Source organism: Lissotriton helveticus, chromosome 1_1 (assembly GCF_964261635.1).
Source record: "Lissotriton helveticus chromosome 1_1, aLisHel1.1, whole genome shotgun sequence".
Classification (NCBI taxonomy): Eukaryota; Metazoa; Chordata; class Amphibia; order Caudata; family Salamandridae; genus Lissotriton; species Lissotriton helveticus.
In genome coordinates this window covers 1,311,636,677-1,311,653,246 of record NC_136057.1, presented here as the reverse complement: position 1 = coordinate 1,311,653,246, position 16,570 = coordinate 1,311,636,677, and the positions used below count along the sequence as shown (strand labels likewise).

The following is a 16,570-nucleotide window of genomic DNA, read 5'->3' as shown; positions in this document are numbered from 1 at the left end:
ACTAAGTGCCTGGGAAAAGATACATGCTAATTCCACACTAAGCCTGGTGGTCATCTTTGCTATTATAAATCATGTTGACGACAATTCTTAATGTCTCAATCTGGCTTACTTCTATCTGGGATTGCTTTTTTCCAGCTAGCACTATGGAGAAAGATAAGTGAGGACTCTCAATCCCAGATTAAGTATTTCACATAACACAAATGTACACACAGTGTATTTGAAAGGAAATTATTTTACAAAGTTTGAGGTTGCCTGAAAAATCTGGATGGATATGACTGTCTAGGACATACCTCGGTAAGCCATGACAAAGAGCAATCTAGTCTGCTTTCTGCATTTTCTACTCATTGTTTTCAGGGAAGATTGACTGGACTCCCACTTTACCAATTAAAGATTAGGCTATTTTTCCCAACCAGAAGAACAGCTGCACCTCGTAGCATGTCTCATAGCCTAAAGGTCCACTGTGGCCATAGGCAATGGTCACTGAACCGCCCTGGAGGTTCACAGGTGGTCATCTGAGCAATATGCAAGGCCTTGGTTGTTTAATAGGAGTGCTCAAGCAGTTTGCACATGAGCTTAGTGAAGTCGGGCAGTAGGATTGTTGCAGTCTTTTGACCTCTTCTTTGGGTTTTGACCTTGTTTTCCTTGAGAGACAGAAGAAACCCCAGTAAGAGATGCTATAGTGAGCCTTTTCTAAAGAGCTGAGAGTTACAATTAATTTAACATTGAAAACACAGACAGGCCCCTCAATCTTACTTTTGCCCAAGCAGCCTATAAAAGTGTTGGGCATCTTAGGCCCAAACTTAATCTTTGCACCTATCCCTGTTAGACAGAACAATTGCGAGTGCCCAGATGGACAGAGAGCTTCTTACAGGGCCAATCGGGGCACAGACGGACTAACATGAGAATAACCTAAGCCAATCAAAGGTCAGAGGGATTTACTCCACAAGCCTTAAAGGGGAAAGCCCAAATCCTTAGGTAGAACCTAGAAGTTGACATCTAGGCACACAGAACGATTGCTATGCTTTAGATTATCTCTTTTAACAAATTCACAGGTCTAGAGTATACATGAGTACAGGCTTGGCCTTACGAAGAGGAAGGCAGAAATTAGCAGGCAAAAATAAACGTTCATATGGCAGCACAGGGATGCTCAGGGAAATTTTAGAAATAAGCTATGTTTACAACAGCACATTAAATGGGGTGAAGAAATGCAACAGATATTTTTTTTTTGCATCAGTGCCTAAATCTTTTCTGACGAGAGGGTACATTTGACATGCCATCCCTTAAGGCAACAGTTTCTCTTCACACTCCACTGAAATAGGACGTTAGCGTGCGAGGTAAGGTGAAATTAACATAACCTTTGGTATCTGGGCTGACGTTCAAATAGCACCAAGTAGAGGAAGGCAGTAACGGGGGATTCGCTGAAAAAAACGGCATCCTACTTTTGCATCCTCCATCTCCTGCTCCTGTTGGTTTGCCAGCCAATTTAGATATCCTTATTTAGTGTGTGCCCTGTCCAATGAGACATCTCCAGCTCCACCAAGGTTTGGTTAAAATGGTGGGTGATTAGCATGTGATAAAATCATTTTCCTATATACATTTTGTAAAAAAAATATTCAGCAAAACATCGTTCACAATAACCTCAACCTTCATACAATCTTACGCAAATTTGAGTCTTGACCAGTAGGACATAAAAAAAAAACTTTTGTCAAAAATATTCTTTTCCAAATCGGATAACTACGTTTTGTTAGATTTATTAACTAACCGTAAACTGAAAATATTTTAAGATTTTTAATATCTGATTTTAGATCATTATCATTTTAAAAGTGAATAGTAAATAAAAAAGGAAAGCAAAACAAAATATCTTTTGCAATAGGTTGCTTACAATATGTATTGGAAAGAATGTTGAAATAATAGGTGTGCTATTGGAAATAGACACATAAGGGCTTGCAATCACTAACAAAACTATGCATTATATATAAATGAGAAACATTTTAAAAAACTTAAAATATTTTTTTTTACTTTGTAAATAAAATGTTATGGACAGGTCGGACTTTATAAAAAGATGGCTACGTCAAAACAATAGAATACGCAGTAAAGCACAGTTACTGCAAAAGAAGTCTTAAAAAGAAATTTCAGCACAATAATATTTGGAATAACTATTTTAACAGCTCAACCATCTAAAGTGGCAAATTCACCACCATGTTTGAGTTACCACTATGAAGAAGACCCACTTTCATAAAAAGTTTTGTAAAGTGTCTTTAGCATGCCTGGAAACAGCTCTCAGGCATGTTAGCAGCCTCATCATGTGGGTGCAGATAATGTACCTGAAATTCAGGAATCCGTTTCCCATGTCAAAACTTCAACCATCATACATGGGCATAAGCAGAATTTCCACAAAAGAATCCCCTCAAACATTACCACTTTGATGGAGAAACCTCAGCTTTTCAGACATTATAGTGAATCTTTTACTGCCAGTATGGCGAAGGATCGACAACTGCCATCCTGGTGGATGGAAACTTTTTCAGTAGCATCTTAATCAGCTGCTTACAGCTGAGGATATCTGGTCCCACACAGAACCCCCAAAAAGGAATCCACACATGGCCACACACTCAAACAGCCTGTGAGAAGCAGGCCTGGTATATGATGTCCACTAATGTAAGTGGGCACCTTGCACCAGTCCATACAACCCTTATTATGATTTAAGAGGTATTAGACAACCTTAGAAAGCTCTTTAAGTGGTAGCTGTGGAGAGCAGTCTTCAGGCTTAGTCCAGAAGAGGTGTAAAGCAGCTTGTTTTACCAGAATAAAATCTTATAGTATAGACCAAGTGAAAAAGAACCACATCAAGTATTTATAAAAATATGTATTTATTATAAATTACTCTCTAGTATGATTCAATATGTCCAACACGGAGATAAACACAATGCACACAAAACTTTATCAAAGAAACATAGTAAATGGCACGAAATACACAGTGGACCCCAGGGGGGATGAAACCATATAATAAGAAAGTGGTATAAGAACCACGACTCGGATCAAGGCAGGGTCGAGAGGACGTAGAAGTGCTGGGACCCCAAGGAACAACCCAAGGTGAGTAGACAGGGACCCCACAGAGAGCGTGTGCAGTATGGAAACACAACCGCGTGCTCCGTACAACTCTACGTGCAAGTTGCGGTTGGATTTTTAAAGATTAAGGACTCTTCCCAGTAGACCCTGAAGAAACCCCGTGAAAGACAGAAGGTTGGAGAGCCAGCCCACTTGTGGATACCCTAGTTCCCACGTTACCCACAGCAGGGAAGCTGGGTGCATATGCGTGAATTGGTGTCTCAAACCGCAGTCGAACCCAATGGAGGACTTCAGGTGCCGCTGTGGAAGCTATATTCTGAATAAGTTGCAGGTGATCCAAAATTCGGCTGCCAGACTCCTGCTTGGTCTTTCCGGCAGGTGCAGTGTGCGCTCTCAACTGCGATCTCTGCATTGGCTCCCGGCGGAGGCTCGGATAAAATTTAAAATATCATCCATTGCTCACAAAGCCCTCCATGGTCTGGGTCCCATTTATTTACAGAAGAGATTTGCTTTCTATATTCCGGCGAGCCAGCTGCATTCTTCTTCTCAACTTTTGGCACTGATTCCTCGATTTAATCGCCAAAGGCTTGGCAGGAGCGCTTTTGCCCGGCTGGGGCAGGCATGGAATGCTCTGCCATTGGCCTTGAGGGGCGTCAAAGACCCTACGATCTTTAAGAAAAAGCTGAAAACTCTTCTGTTCTAGCTCTATTATTCGACTCCGTTTCTGACCTTTTTCAGGCTCACGCCGGGACATTCCTCGGAGTATCTGTGCGCGGTACAAGTGCATATAACATAACAAGAAGAAAGAAGTATCTGGTGGAATCAGAGGATAGATTCTTGATGAGAGGTACCTGCAAGCAGAGGGGACAGAGTCCATGTCACTCAGGAGTGACAAGGAGACTTGGAAGACGAATGCACTCCGATGTCGGTGTTGCAGGATGGATGATGAGGACCCTGACTCTGCAGCTGTGAGGACCAGGCGACACGGAGGAGGACCAGGACCCCTGCACGAGCTGTCCCATGAAGTATGTCGAGTGCTGAGGGGTCGGTGCTTGGCGGGAGCACAAACAATCCTTGGCAAATGCAACCAATGCAGGAATCAAAGAAGGAGCAACATCGGGACCACCAAGGTCCAGGGGACTCACCAAAAGCAGTGGAGTCAGGGCAGGCTCCGAGCAATCAGGGGAGCCCAAAAGAAACAAGTGGGACCCTCAAGTCGACCCACAGGCCGGAGGCACTGGAGTCGCAAGAGGACCTCAAGCAGCTCACCAAAAGATGCATGCCACAGTGCACAAGATGCAGTGTGGCTGAAGATTGTGGCCACTGGAGATGCTCGAGGTTGGGGCTACTTGGATCCCGAAGAACTTATTGGAAGGAAGCCAACAAGCCTTTGCAACTGCAAGTTGGATGCGTTGCACAGGGGTTCGGTTATTGCAACCCCCACAAGGGATACTGGCCTTAAACTTGGTGAGAGGGTAGGGCAGGCATCGGGAGCTGTGGAAAACCACCACCCATGTTGTCCACGGAGTCCAGAGGGGCTCAGGTTCTGCAAACCGGCCGATTTAGTTGCAGTGCCTGCGAATGCAGGGGAGTGACTCCTTCACTCCAAGGGAGATGTCGTCAGGTGTCCATGATGCTTTACAGGCCTTTGAAGGTTCCTGTATGATGCACAGAAAAAGCAGCAGACTGGAAGGGAGATGAAGTCAGGCCCAAACGAAGTCCAGAGTGCCCAGACGGTAGAAGTAGAAGTGGTGTCTGATCTGAATCTTATCCCACAACGAATCTCGGGACCTACACCCAGATAAGCCCTTAGGTACCCTAAGGAAAGGATTGGGAAGATTCAGGTGACCATCTCAGGGGAGGGTCTGGACAGTGGGGAGGTTACACCCATGTCCTTTGCCCAGTTTCGCACCAGAGCGGGGTCCGACGGCTCCCACAACTGGTTTGAACTGGACTATGCACGGGGATACCAAGTGTGCCTCTCATGCAGACTTTGTGGAGCTGGCCAGCGCACACACCCAGTCCCAATACACAAAATCCTGTCTGGGAGGTGGTCACACCTCCCTGTGACAGGAGGCCTATTTTTCCACCTTCCTCTGCTCAAGTTTAACTCAGCAGCAGGAGGGCAGAATTGTGTCTCTGGTCGGCAGCAACCATTTTTTGCTGTCCGGGTCTAGAAGGTCGGCAACGGGAACACTGAGAACCTTAAGGGAGGGCTCTTCCAGTGCTTGGAATCATACTTCCCACACAGTTTATGGTTTGGGGGTATGATTCCAACATGTTTTTCACAACAAAATTTTTATTGATTGATCATGTAAAAGCATAAATGTGGCTCTCCACAATCAGGAGATTACCACCGAGTATCATGACACGTTTCAGTATTATTGCAAAGCCCAATCAATGAAAAGAGTAAAACAAGAACCCCCCCTCCTCCACCCCCTGTCCCCAACCACCCAACTTCCCGTCTACCCACCCCTTATCCCTCCCTAGCCCTTTGCACGTGATCATATTTAGCCTTCAGTACTCGGTCTTAGTGTGCCCGGTACGGCGCACCTCCCTAGGCCTGCGGGTCACTCTCCACCTGTAGTTCATCTTCCTGTTCTGCTGGAGGGTCCAGAAGCAACCCCCTATACTCCGCCCACCTTTTCCAGATTTTATAATGCTTACGGGGGCATCCTCTGGCCTCAAACACCGGGCGCTCCAGCCCCATAAAGTAGTCCAGTCCAGCCTTCCATGCACACAGTGGGGGGGCTCGCACTCCCTTCCATGCTCGTGCCAGGTCCCTTTTGGCAACGACCAGTCCCAGTAACAAGAGATGGCGCTTGTATATATTTCCCCCTACTCCCTCCAATACATGGAGAATCCCTAAACAAGGGGTGCGGGGAAGATCCCACCCCAATACCTCTGACAAACAACTCCAGACACCCCTCCAAAATCTGGTTAGGCCAGCACAAGACCACACAGTGTGCAACAGCGTACCCCTCTCAACTCCACAGCGCAGGCACTCCGGGGACACAATCAGGCCCGCCTTCCACAACCGCTCCCGGGTGTAATAGGCCCTGTGTAGATATTTGAATTGGATTAGCCTGAGTCGTATCGCAATGGCAGTCCCTCTTGGGGACTCCAGAGCCTCCCTCCAATCATCGTCGTCTAAGGGTCCAATATCTTTCTCCCAGGCATCTTTGAGGGGAAGTAGGGAGGAGGAGCAGTGAGTGACTAGCGTTTGATAGATTCGGGACACCTTATCACCGAGGTCTCCCATGAAGACTTTCGCCTCCACTGGGCTGAATTCCGGTAACGACTCCAAGTCAGCAATGCTAGGTGCTAGCGCATGACGAAACTGTAGGTACCGAAAGAATTGGGTTTGGGGCATATGGAACTCGGTCCTGAGCTCCTGGAATGATTTGAGGGTGACCCCGGACAGTACGCGTCCTAGTGACGAGATCCCGATGGCATCCCACCCACCAAACCCCGTCAACGAGGCCAGCCTGGGGAGCCGCCCATTCTTCTACAACGGGGTCTCTCTCTGTTAATCTGCCCAACCAGCCCATGCGACGCAGCGCCTGTCGCCATATAACAAAGACCACTCGCGTGGCACATGGCAACTTTCTCCGTAGCTTGGCTGAGTATAGGATCGTGTGTAGCGTGTTGTCACCCATCAGTGAGCGCTCCAGGGCATAAGCTGGGTCTCCTCTGTCCCCATACCACCATTCGTTAAGTACAAGCAAGTGGGAGGCCTGATAATAAGACAATAGGTCTGACGTGGGCAGGCCACCACAATACGTGGACAGGAAGCAGGTCCGCAGCGCCACCCTGGCAGCACCTCCAGCCCACAGGAAACGGCCCAGGATAGAGTTAACCCGCCGAAACCACTGGGGAGCGATAAGGTGTGGGTGGTTTTGCAGCTGGTATAAGAGGCGCGGAAGTGCGACCATTTTAAAGATCGCAGATCTACCGGAGATAGTAAGAGGCATCCGGAACCACGTTTTAACATCTGTCTGGACCCTCTCCCACACTGGTACCACGTTACGTTCCCACACAATATCTGCGGATTCGGAGAGGAACACTCCCAAGTACTTTAATCCCCCGGCAGCTACCTGCAACTCTGATGCCCAGGAGTCCGCCACTACCCCGCCCCCCAACACCTATAAGGTGGACTTACGCGGGTTTAGACAAAAGCCCGATACCTCCCCGAAGATACGCATAATCTCCAAGACTCGGGGGCCCGATCTGTTTAAATCTGTAAGGAAGAAGAGGACATCGTCTGCATAGAGTGCAATTCTATCGGTGAGTTTACCGCCCCATTCAAATCCCCGCATCTGTGCGTCAATGCGCACCCAAGAGGCCAGGGGCTCCATAGCTAGTGCAAATAAATACTTGGAGAGCGGGCACCCCTGTCGGGTCCCCCGGCCGATTGAGAACCTCTCGGAGACCTCCCCGGAGACACGCACAGATGCCGTGATATCGTTGTAGTGTATGGCTGCTTCACTGACAACCCAGGAGAATGGACTCCATAGCCAGCAGGGGTGTCCTGCTCATGCAGTTGGGCACCCTCTCACTTAGAATCACGCAACCTGCCTTCAGGATTGCAAAGGCCTGCTATAAGGTTGACTTATAGGTTTTAAGTGCAGTGACCTTTAGATATAGTAAACCTATATCTTAAGTAAGTGGTGCAAGCACCAACTTACAAATGTACAATGGCAGGCCTGTAGTTCCATTTTGCATGGTCTACCATGGTTGGCATAATGCATGCCTCAGTCCATGGGAGACCTCTGCGGTTCCTATGTCATGGGTACATGGGTACTGTATACTAGGGACTGATAAGGGTACTCCAGTATCCAATCTGGCACTGTACCTAGGTACTAACATAACAGTTTAGGGAGAAAGCAGATAGACTGTCGTCCTGATTAGCAGGCTCCCTGTCAGACTTGTCAAAACGCAGCATCACATCAAGAAAAATGTGGGGGTAACCATAGAAGCAGATCTTACTTTCCTACACAGCCTTTCTACAATATAGTCACAAAGGCACCTCCTTGATTCAGCCTTCTCTGTGGCCCCAGGGCAGACCACATACACATTTAAGAGGAATCTTACCCTGAAGCGAAAGACGAAATGCTGTTCTGGCCATCAGAAATAAATCCAGGGTGCATCTGAGCAGAAGGGCTGTATGTTCCTGTAGTACTGGCAGTGGGAAAAGCTCTTCGAAGGAGCCGCACCCATGTAGCAATGTCGATGTTCATCTGGCGAGCACGCAGGAAGGCTTTACCTACAAATGAATATGCAACAGTAATTTTATTCATGCACACTCAAGCCAGATAAACTGCACAGCACGGTAGCCAGGAAAGCATTTATACTTGATATTTCACATATATAATAGGAAACATGTGGGGCATTGTTTTCAGTATGCTACCCCAATGAGGATGAGTTTACACACAGCAAGACAGTGCAATGAGAACATTTGTCAGTGTGGTTTGAACTGGGACAAACTTGCCCCTGTTCAAAGGAAGAAGGTATGGATGATGGATCTGACAGGGTGATAGAATCCCAAAAGATACCTACTATAAGAATAAAGCACAAGTTACGACTTGTGTAACGATATATCTGTAAGAGACATTAGTTAGTGATAGATTCCTTACCTTAGAATATCCCCAGGCGTCAGACTGGATCCGGAAAATTTTGCGTAGCAATACCCCTGCGCGCCGGCAGGCGTCATCCGTGGCTCCGCGTCCGTCGTCGGCGTCGTTAGCGCCGGAATGACTTTGTCGGAGTACTTAGACGCCGCCCATGCGCGCTGACGTCAGTTCTGATACACAGCTTTTCCGCGCCAGATACGCAGAGCCATGATAGAACCAACACTGGTGCCATGAAACTAGGGCCCTGAAAGGGGATGACCTCAACCCTAGATATCGGTTCGCAGAACGGGGAGGATGGGTGGGTCGGTAAGGAATCTATCACTAACTAATCTCTCTTACAGATATATCGTTACACAAGTAGTAACTTGTGCATCTGAAAGAGACACGTTAGTGATAGATTCCTTACCTTAGAATAGATACCCCAGCAATACCAACCCCGGTGGTGGGTCTGCGAACCAATAATCACACCAGAAAGTCCTGAAGGACGGAACGGCCAAAGAAGCCATTCCTCCGGACTTGGCTGTCCAGGCAGTAGTGTTGTGCAAACGTGTGCAGCGAGGCCCACGTAGCTGCCTGGCAAATGTCCTGCAAGGGCACTCCTCGGCCCAGGGCAGTGGTAGTCGCCATGGCCCGAGTGGAATGAGCCCTCAATCCAACAGGGGGCTCCTTCTTAGCCAAGGAGTAACACGCCTGGATACAGAAGATGATCCACCGAGAGATGGTCTGCTTGTGCACCACCTTTCCCTTCTTAGCGCCCACGGAACCAACGAAGAGTTGGTCATCCACCCGGAACTGGCGTGTGCGATCCAGATAGTAAGAGAGCACACGTTTTGGGCCCAGGCGGTGGAGCCTCTCTTCCTCTTTCGGGGATGCGGAGGCAGAAAGAAGGTGGGCAAGGTAATGGACTGCCCGATGTGGAAGGCCGTGACAACCTTGGGCAGAAAAGAGGGTCTTGTCCGCAACACAACCTTGTCCGGATGGACAGAGAGGAAAGGAGGTGTGGAAGAAAGAGCCTGGAGCTCACTCACTCTCCTGGCAGAGGTGATGGCAACCAGGAAAGCAGTCTTCAGAGTAAGAAGATGGAGAGGACAGTTATAGAGCGGCTCAAAGGGAGCACACATTAGGTAAGTAAGAACAAGGTTCAGGTCCCACTGGGGCATCACGAAAGGAACAGGAGGGAACATGTGTGTGATGCCCTTCAAAAACCTATTTACAATTGGGGACTTGAACAATGAAGGCTGATCAGGTAGCCTTAAGAAGGCGGAAAGGGCAGAAAGGTACCCCTTGATAGTGCCCAGAGCAGAGCCCTGCTGGGCAAAAGAAAGAAGGAAGAGGAGAACCTCAGAAAGGGGTGCAGAGAGTGGATCCACAGCCTTTGCTGTGCACCATGCCACAAATCTGTTCCACCTGCAGGCGTATACCATTTTTTTGGAGGGACGCACGGCTGCCAGAATGACATTAAAGACTTCAGGAGGCAAGTCAAATGGCCTCAACTGTCGCCGCTCAATCTCCAAGCTTGTAGGTGGAGACTGGACAGGTTCGGGTGGAGGACTGTCCCCTGCTGCTGCGACAGAAGGTCCTCCCGAAGAGGCAGACGAATCGGGGGATCGACTGACATGCTGAGTAGCTCGGGATACCAGTATCTTCGTGCCCAGTCCAGAGCCACAAGGATAACCTGGGCCCGGTCGCGCCTGATCTTCTTCAGCACTCTGGGCAGAAGTGGTATAGGCGGAAAGGCGTACAATAGACCGCAACTCCACTCGCGACGAAAAGCGTTTACGAGCGAGTGCCACCTTGGAAATTCCCAACGCGCAGAACTGATGACATTGCGCGTTCTCTTCTGTGGCGAATAGATCTAACCAAGGCTCTCCCCACTGCTGAAAGAGGCCTTGCGCCACGTCCGAGTTCAGACGCCATTCGTGATCCATCATGCACCGACGGCTGAGCTCGTCCGCACTGGCGTTCAGAGAACCTGCCAGGTGATATGGAGCCGGGACTCCGCCGGAAACCAGAGGCCTCTGATCTCCGCCTCTCCCATGTGGCCTCCCCAGCCCTGAGGGACGCGTCCGTCACAACCACGTGCTCCGGGTGGGGTAGGGAGAGAGATCTGCCACTGACCCAATCGCGGTTCGTAAGCCACCACTGCAACTGTCTTGCAGTGCCCTCCGAGATCAAGACATGATCGGACAAGTTGCCCTGATGCTGGGCCCACTGAAACTTCAGGTCCCACTGCAGAGCCCACATCCGCCACCGGGCGTGATGCACCAGAAGGATGCAGGAGGCCATCAGCCCCAGAAGCCGCAGCGTCAACCTGACCGAGACTCGGGATAAAGGTTGAAAGATCGGAATCAGAGCCTGAATATCCCGAACCCGCTTTTCAGGAGGATAGACCCGAAACTGCGCAGAGTCTAGAACCGCTCCGATGAAGAGGAGCTTCTGAGAGGGGCACAGGTGCGACTTCGGCACGTTGATGGAGAACCCCAGCAAGTGTAGGAGGTCGGCAGTAGTCTGGAGGTGGCTGACGACTGTCTGGGGCGAGCCCGCCTTCAACAACCAGTCGTCGAGGTAGGGGAAGACTGACACCCCTAACCTGCGCAGATGAGCTGGGACCACCGCCATCACTTTCGTGAACACCTGTGGGGCGCTGGTAAGGCCGAAGGGGAGCACGGTAAACTGAAAGTGCTCGTGGCCTACCGTGAACCGCAGGTAACGCCGGTGGGCCGGCAGGACAAGGATGTGAAAATGAGCGTCCTGCAAGTCCAACGCTACCATCCAGTCTCCAGGGTCCAGGGCAGCCAAGACCTGAGCCAAAGTCAGCATCTTGAACTTCTCCTTCCGGAGGAAGCCGTTGACGTTCCGTAGGTCCAAGATAGGGCGTAGGCCCCCTTTGCCCTTCTTGGGTACCAGAAAGTAATGGGAGTAACAACCACACCCTACTTCTGGCCCAGGAACGCGCTCGATGGCCACCTTGGCCAAGAGGGCCGTGACTTCCTCTAGCAGAAGTTGCAAGTGATCGCCGACACGCAGTGGAATTGCGGTGGCATGGCTGGAGGGGTCGCCTCGAAGGGGAGGGAGTAGTCCCTTCGGACGATTTGCAGCACCCACCTGTCCGACGTGACAGTGCGCCAGTGGAAGAGGTGATGGCGAACCCTGCCCCCCCCCACTGGCGTCACATGGGCCTGAAAACATGGACTAAGAAGGTTTTGAGGCAGATGATGCGGGGGGGGGGGGGTGGGGGGGGGGAGGTGTGGACTGAAGTGTCAATTCCACTGGCCTCCCCAAGCTCATATGTCCAGTCCTGTTGAGACTGGCACTCTTGTGCCAGAGGGTCCACAGACTCCTCCCAATCACCCTCGTCACCCATCTCCTGCAGAGCAGGGTCAACAGACGGGGCCGGTTCATGGAAATAGAAATCACCAAAGGCCGTCGGAAGCGGCGCCGCTCCGGCGACAGATCCGGACCGAAGGGAGGATTGGGGACGGCGTCCACAGTGGGCGCCGGGGGCGACACCCGCATTGCCGGCGCAGGTAAGGTCGTGAGGTCGACAGGCGATGACCCGGATCCGGAAGTGGAAGTGGATCCAGTGAGGGCCTGCGGCGCCGGGACCGAAGTCGCCGGCGGTGCCGAGGCCGAAGAACCCGACGGCGTCGGAGCTGAAGCACCCGACCCGCTAGGCCCTCCAGCCGGGATCGTTGGGCCCGGAGGCGCCATGGGACCCGGCTGAGAAGGGAGGGACCTCATGACCATGAGGTACCGCTCGACCTCCTCTGGCGTCGCATCATGCCCAGGGACCCGAAGGTGTGGGGCAGGTGGCGACGCCTGCGACTCCGTCGGAGCCGCGTGGGTGGTGTCTCCCGAACCCCCGGCCGCATCGTGCGAGCGTCGGGGTGGGTCGGAGAAACGATGACGTCTCTCCGACCTCTCATGCCTCTTACCTGAGGACTTGGATCCTGACGACCGATGTCCACTCCCGGAGCTGCGAGGACCCCGACCCCGCGACCGGTCCCTCGACCTCCTGTGGGACTGGGACCTGGAGAGGCGCGGGCCGACTGCCGGAGCTAGAGTCGCTTGCTTGCTCCCGCCTAGCTTTAGACATCAGGGCCTGGCAGTCGGAGCAGGTGCGGTCGTCGTGGTCGAGGCCTAAACACTTGAGGCACCGGCGATGGGGTCGGTAACCGACATCAGTCGGTCGCACTTGGAGCAGGGTTTAAACCCGGGCATCCCTACCGGCACCGTCGGAGTCGTAGACTCGAGTAGAGAAATGATCAAAAGATCAAAAAAGTTTAGTCAAAAAATGACTACGGGGTAGAGCTTCTCCGGATCTGCGCTAGCTGGTGCGGAAAAAAGAAGAACTGACGTCAGCGCGCATGGGCGGCGTCTAAGTACTCCGACGACATCATTCCGGCGCTAACGACGCCGACGCCGGACGCGGAGCCGCGGACGACGCCTGCCGGCGCGCAGGGGTATTGCTACGCAAAATTTTCCAGATCCAGTCTGACGCCTGGGGATATTCTAAGGTAAGGAATCTATCACTAACGTGTCTCTTTCAGGTCCAAACAGTCAGTCAGTAATCTCTTTATTCGATTTGGACAATGCGAATCATAAACGTACATAAAAACAGAAAATTCATTAGAGCTACATGATTAACAATACAAATAATCCATCAAAATTAAAGCATCTAAAGCATTGGAATGAAACACACAAGTTAACAACCAAGATAAATAAATAAAAAACATTCAGAGTAGATTAAAATTGTAAATACAATAAGGCTGGTCTTATTGGAGTAAAATTCATTAGCAATAAAAGAGGACAGAGGGGGGCACTAGGTGGCGCACTGGCAAGATGGCCGCACTGAAGTGAGGCCCTGCTGCACGGCGTATTAATCCTATCAATTATCCTGCCCAGTTGAAAATCCAGATGCAAGGAACGTGGTGCTGCAGAGGCCAATGATCTGAGAATAGATGGCGTGAAAGCAGCGCCTCCACTGTAACGCGCTGAGCTGCTGCCAAGTGATTCTTTCTGCACCAATGGGAGGTCCCAGTTTGCATGGAACTGATACTGGGCTGACCACGCTACGCGCACTGCCGGGCTGACCACGAGGTGTCCAGGCCGTACCAGAGGTCCGCTGTCACTGGCGCCCGCTAACACGGCGCAGACCAGCTAAGGAAATCGCCAGCATTACATAGAGACATCACGGACGCAAAGCTGCAATTCCTACACACTCTGCCCTGAATTAGCTTTGTGGTGCATTCATTTTATGATTGCTCGGGTGGCGGAACGACCACAGGCATTGGGCACATAGAAAGTGTACCGTCCAATGCACTACCAACGAGGCCCTAAGACAGGAGTGCATGCCATGAACCCAGGGAAGCGTGACACAACTGTCCGCTCTCATTCTATCTGGATCGCACACCCCAGTTCCGGGTGGATGACCAACTCTTTGTTGGTTACGTGGGTGCTAAGAAGGGACGGGCGGTGCACAAACGAACCATTTCCCAAGTAATATCGTGCTGGACCGAGGCATGCTGGCTAGTAAAATCGGCAATTTTTGCAATCATTGCCCCAAATCATACACGGCAGACTGCTGCTGCAGCGGACCCATAGAGACTCCTTGGACAACAATTCCTGATAATTACAGCTAAAAGACTCCTCTGAGGCTGCCGCAAATACTGAATTCAGGTAATGATTTGAACACTGAATTCTGTGTGCCCAACTCTCTCCCAGGCACAGGAAATTGCGGCAGCAACTGGTGGCAGATGAGGGCTGGAGTACTGCTGTATATCATGATGATGAAGCTGGTGCACTGTTCGTCATAGTGTTGGTTACATGCACTAAATCTTTTAAATACTTGGCTGCGACAATATAGGTTTACTGGTTGTTCCTCATTCGGGGGTGGGGGGGGGCTGGTGTGTGTCTGAACTGTCACGTGTTTTTTACCGCGTTGGCCCAGTGCGTGGCTGAAGCTGAAGGGCTGGAGTGAATATCCGGGGGAAAAAGCAGTAGTGTGTGATTGCTAATGACTCATGCTAACGATTGTCAGCCCTGCTGTCAGCGTACGCATCTGCGCCTAACGGTTTCAGGATTTCTGCCTGTGTTTACCCGGAGCCCTGCTGCTGCCAATAGTGAGCCAAGTAGGGATACATCACAAATATGGGGAAGACTGACACAAAACAGACACGGCTGACATTTGACACGGAACTGTCAGCCCTACAGGAATCATTATCTACAAACGAAGACATGAAGACTATACTGCTAGAGGTCAGACAAGGACTCACCACGATTGGGGACAAAATGGATGCCATGACAACACGCATGGATACCATAGTCCACAAGTTAGACCCCCACGATGAACGTATCAAGGAGACGGAATGTAGGATTTCAGATGCCGAAGACGCTACATCTCACATACAAGCCAATGTGGCGCAAATGGACAAATTACTAAAAATCATTGCTGCAAAAAATGAAGATATTGACGTGTTCTTGGCATCCCGGAAAGCACAAACACTGGCAAAATGGAAGACTATGTGGAGAAAATGTTGCTAGCGATAATCGGTGCGGGGGCCCTCTCTTCGCATTTCATAGTCAAACGGGCACAACGCTCATTAGGCCCCGTGCCTCCACCCGGGACCATGCCCAGACCCATCATCACGCGACTCCTGAATTACAGGCATAGGGACGTTGCCCTGCAGGTAGCCCAGGAGAAGCAGCAGATCAGCTTCGAAGAAAATTAATTTACAATATATCCTGACTTCACTACAACTGTGCAGGAAGATAGGTGCAAGTTTCTTCCTGCCAAACAAAAGCTGAGGCAAGCCCGAATTGACTATGCACTTTAATATCCGGCCCGCCTGAGGATTACGCATCAAGACAAGCAGATGTTCTACACCAAACCACAGCGGAGGAGTTCCTGAAAAGCCTGAAAGGTCAGAATCATAATTCCAACGCATCGGATGACTCATCAAGATCAGCCTCACTGATTACTGAATGACCTACAAGATGCAGAAGAAGGAACATTATAGCCAAATGACCCACGGTATTGAGGTAACATAATGCCTCAGGGGAACCGATCTATGCACTAGCTGAGGAGGAACTATATCTCCTGCGAACTAAAGTAACGATACACTGGGTGAATATGATAATGTACACCAAGAACCCTCGCCCTTTCGGAGGTAGCTGATATCATCTTGCTGGCACTGTGAGGGTGAGGTGTGAACGTGCATGACCCTAGAAGGTTCCCCCACAAGGGCATTTCCCTACCAATCCATTTCGCACTGTTATGTGCGACCTGTTTAATGGACACCTAAGGGCAGCGGTGGGGTTGTTGAGTCTGGCATGATTGGGATGTTTCAGTGGGAGGGGTATGAAGGGGGGTTGTTTCAATGTTCATTGTTATCCATTTGCGGCAGCGAGACAGACAAACGTATGGTGCTCCACTGCTTACTTCACGCAGGGAACAAGGGATACACTGCCATCTATCACACACCAATGGCACCGTTGGCTGACTTGAAGACTCCCCGGAGCTTACAAATCATTACCTGGAATGTCAGAGGGTTGGGGGACCCACGTAAGTGCCGCCAGCTTCTGGCGTACTTAGATAGACATCAGATACATATCCCAGTTCTTCAAGACACACATACTAATCCACTACACCCCACCGCCTTTGCTAATAAGTGAGCATACCATAGGTTAGTCTCAACATACTCCTCCTACGCCAGAGGCACGGCTATACTTATTAAAAAATAGACTCCTTTTGCATTAGCTGGTACATTACTCGATCAAAATGGGAGATACTCCATTGCATGGAGACGATTGGGCTCGGACTCAGTTACCCTGGTGAGTTGTTATAGCCCGAATGTTGACACTCCTGAGTT

General features: G+C 50.3%; 1 protein-coding gene and 1 long non-coding RNA gene across 5 annotated transcripts in view; one reads left to right on the top strand and one right to left on the bottom strand.

Annotated features, from left to right (window-relative positions):
- The window catches only part of LOC144823203 (serine/threonine-protein kinase N2-like), a 643,207-nt gene that overhangs the window by 147,120 nt on the left and 479,517 nt on the right, over positions 1-16,570 (bottom strand). For all 4 annotated transcript variants that reach the window (XM_078681534.1, XM_078681528.1, XM_078681543.1 and 1 more), the window contains one exon: positions 8,161-8,332. In XM_078681534.1, the coding sequence (XP_078537660.1) occupies positions 8,161-8,332 (172 nt within the window). The remainder of the gene's footprint in view (positions 1-8,160; positions 8,333-16,570) is intronic.
- The window catches only part of LOC144823232 (uncharacterized), a 181,064-nt gene that overhangs the window by 124,242 nt on the left and 40,252 nt on the right, over positions 1-16,570 (top strand). The window lies entirely within an intron of this gene.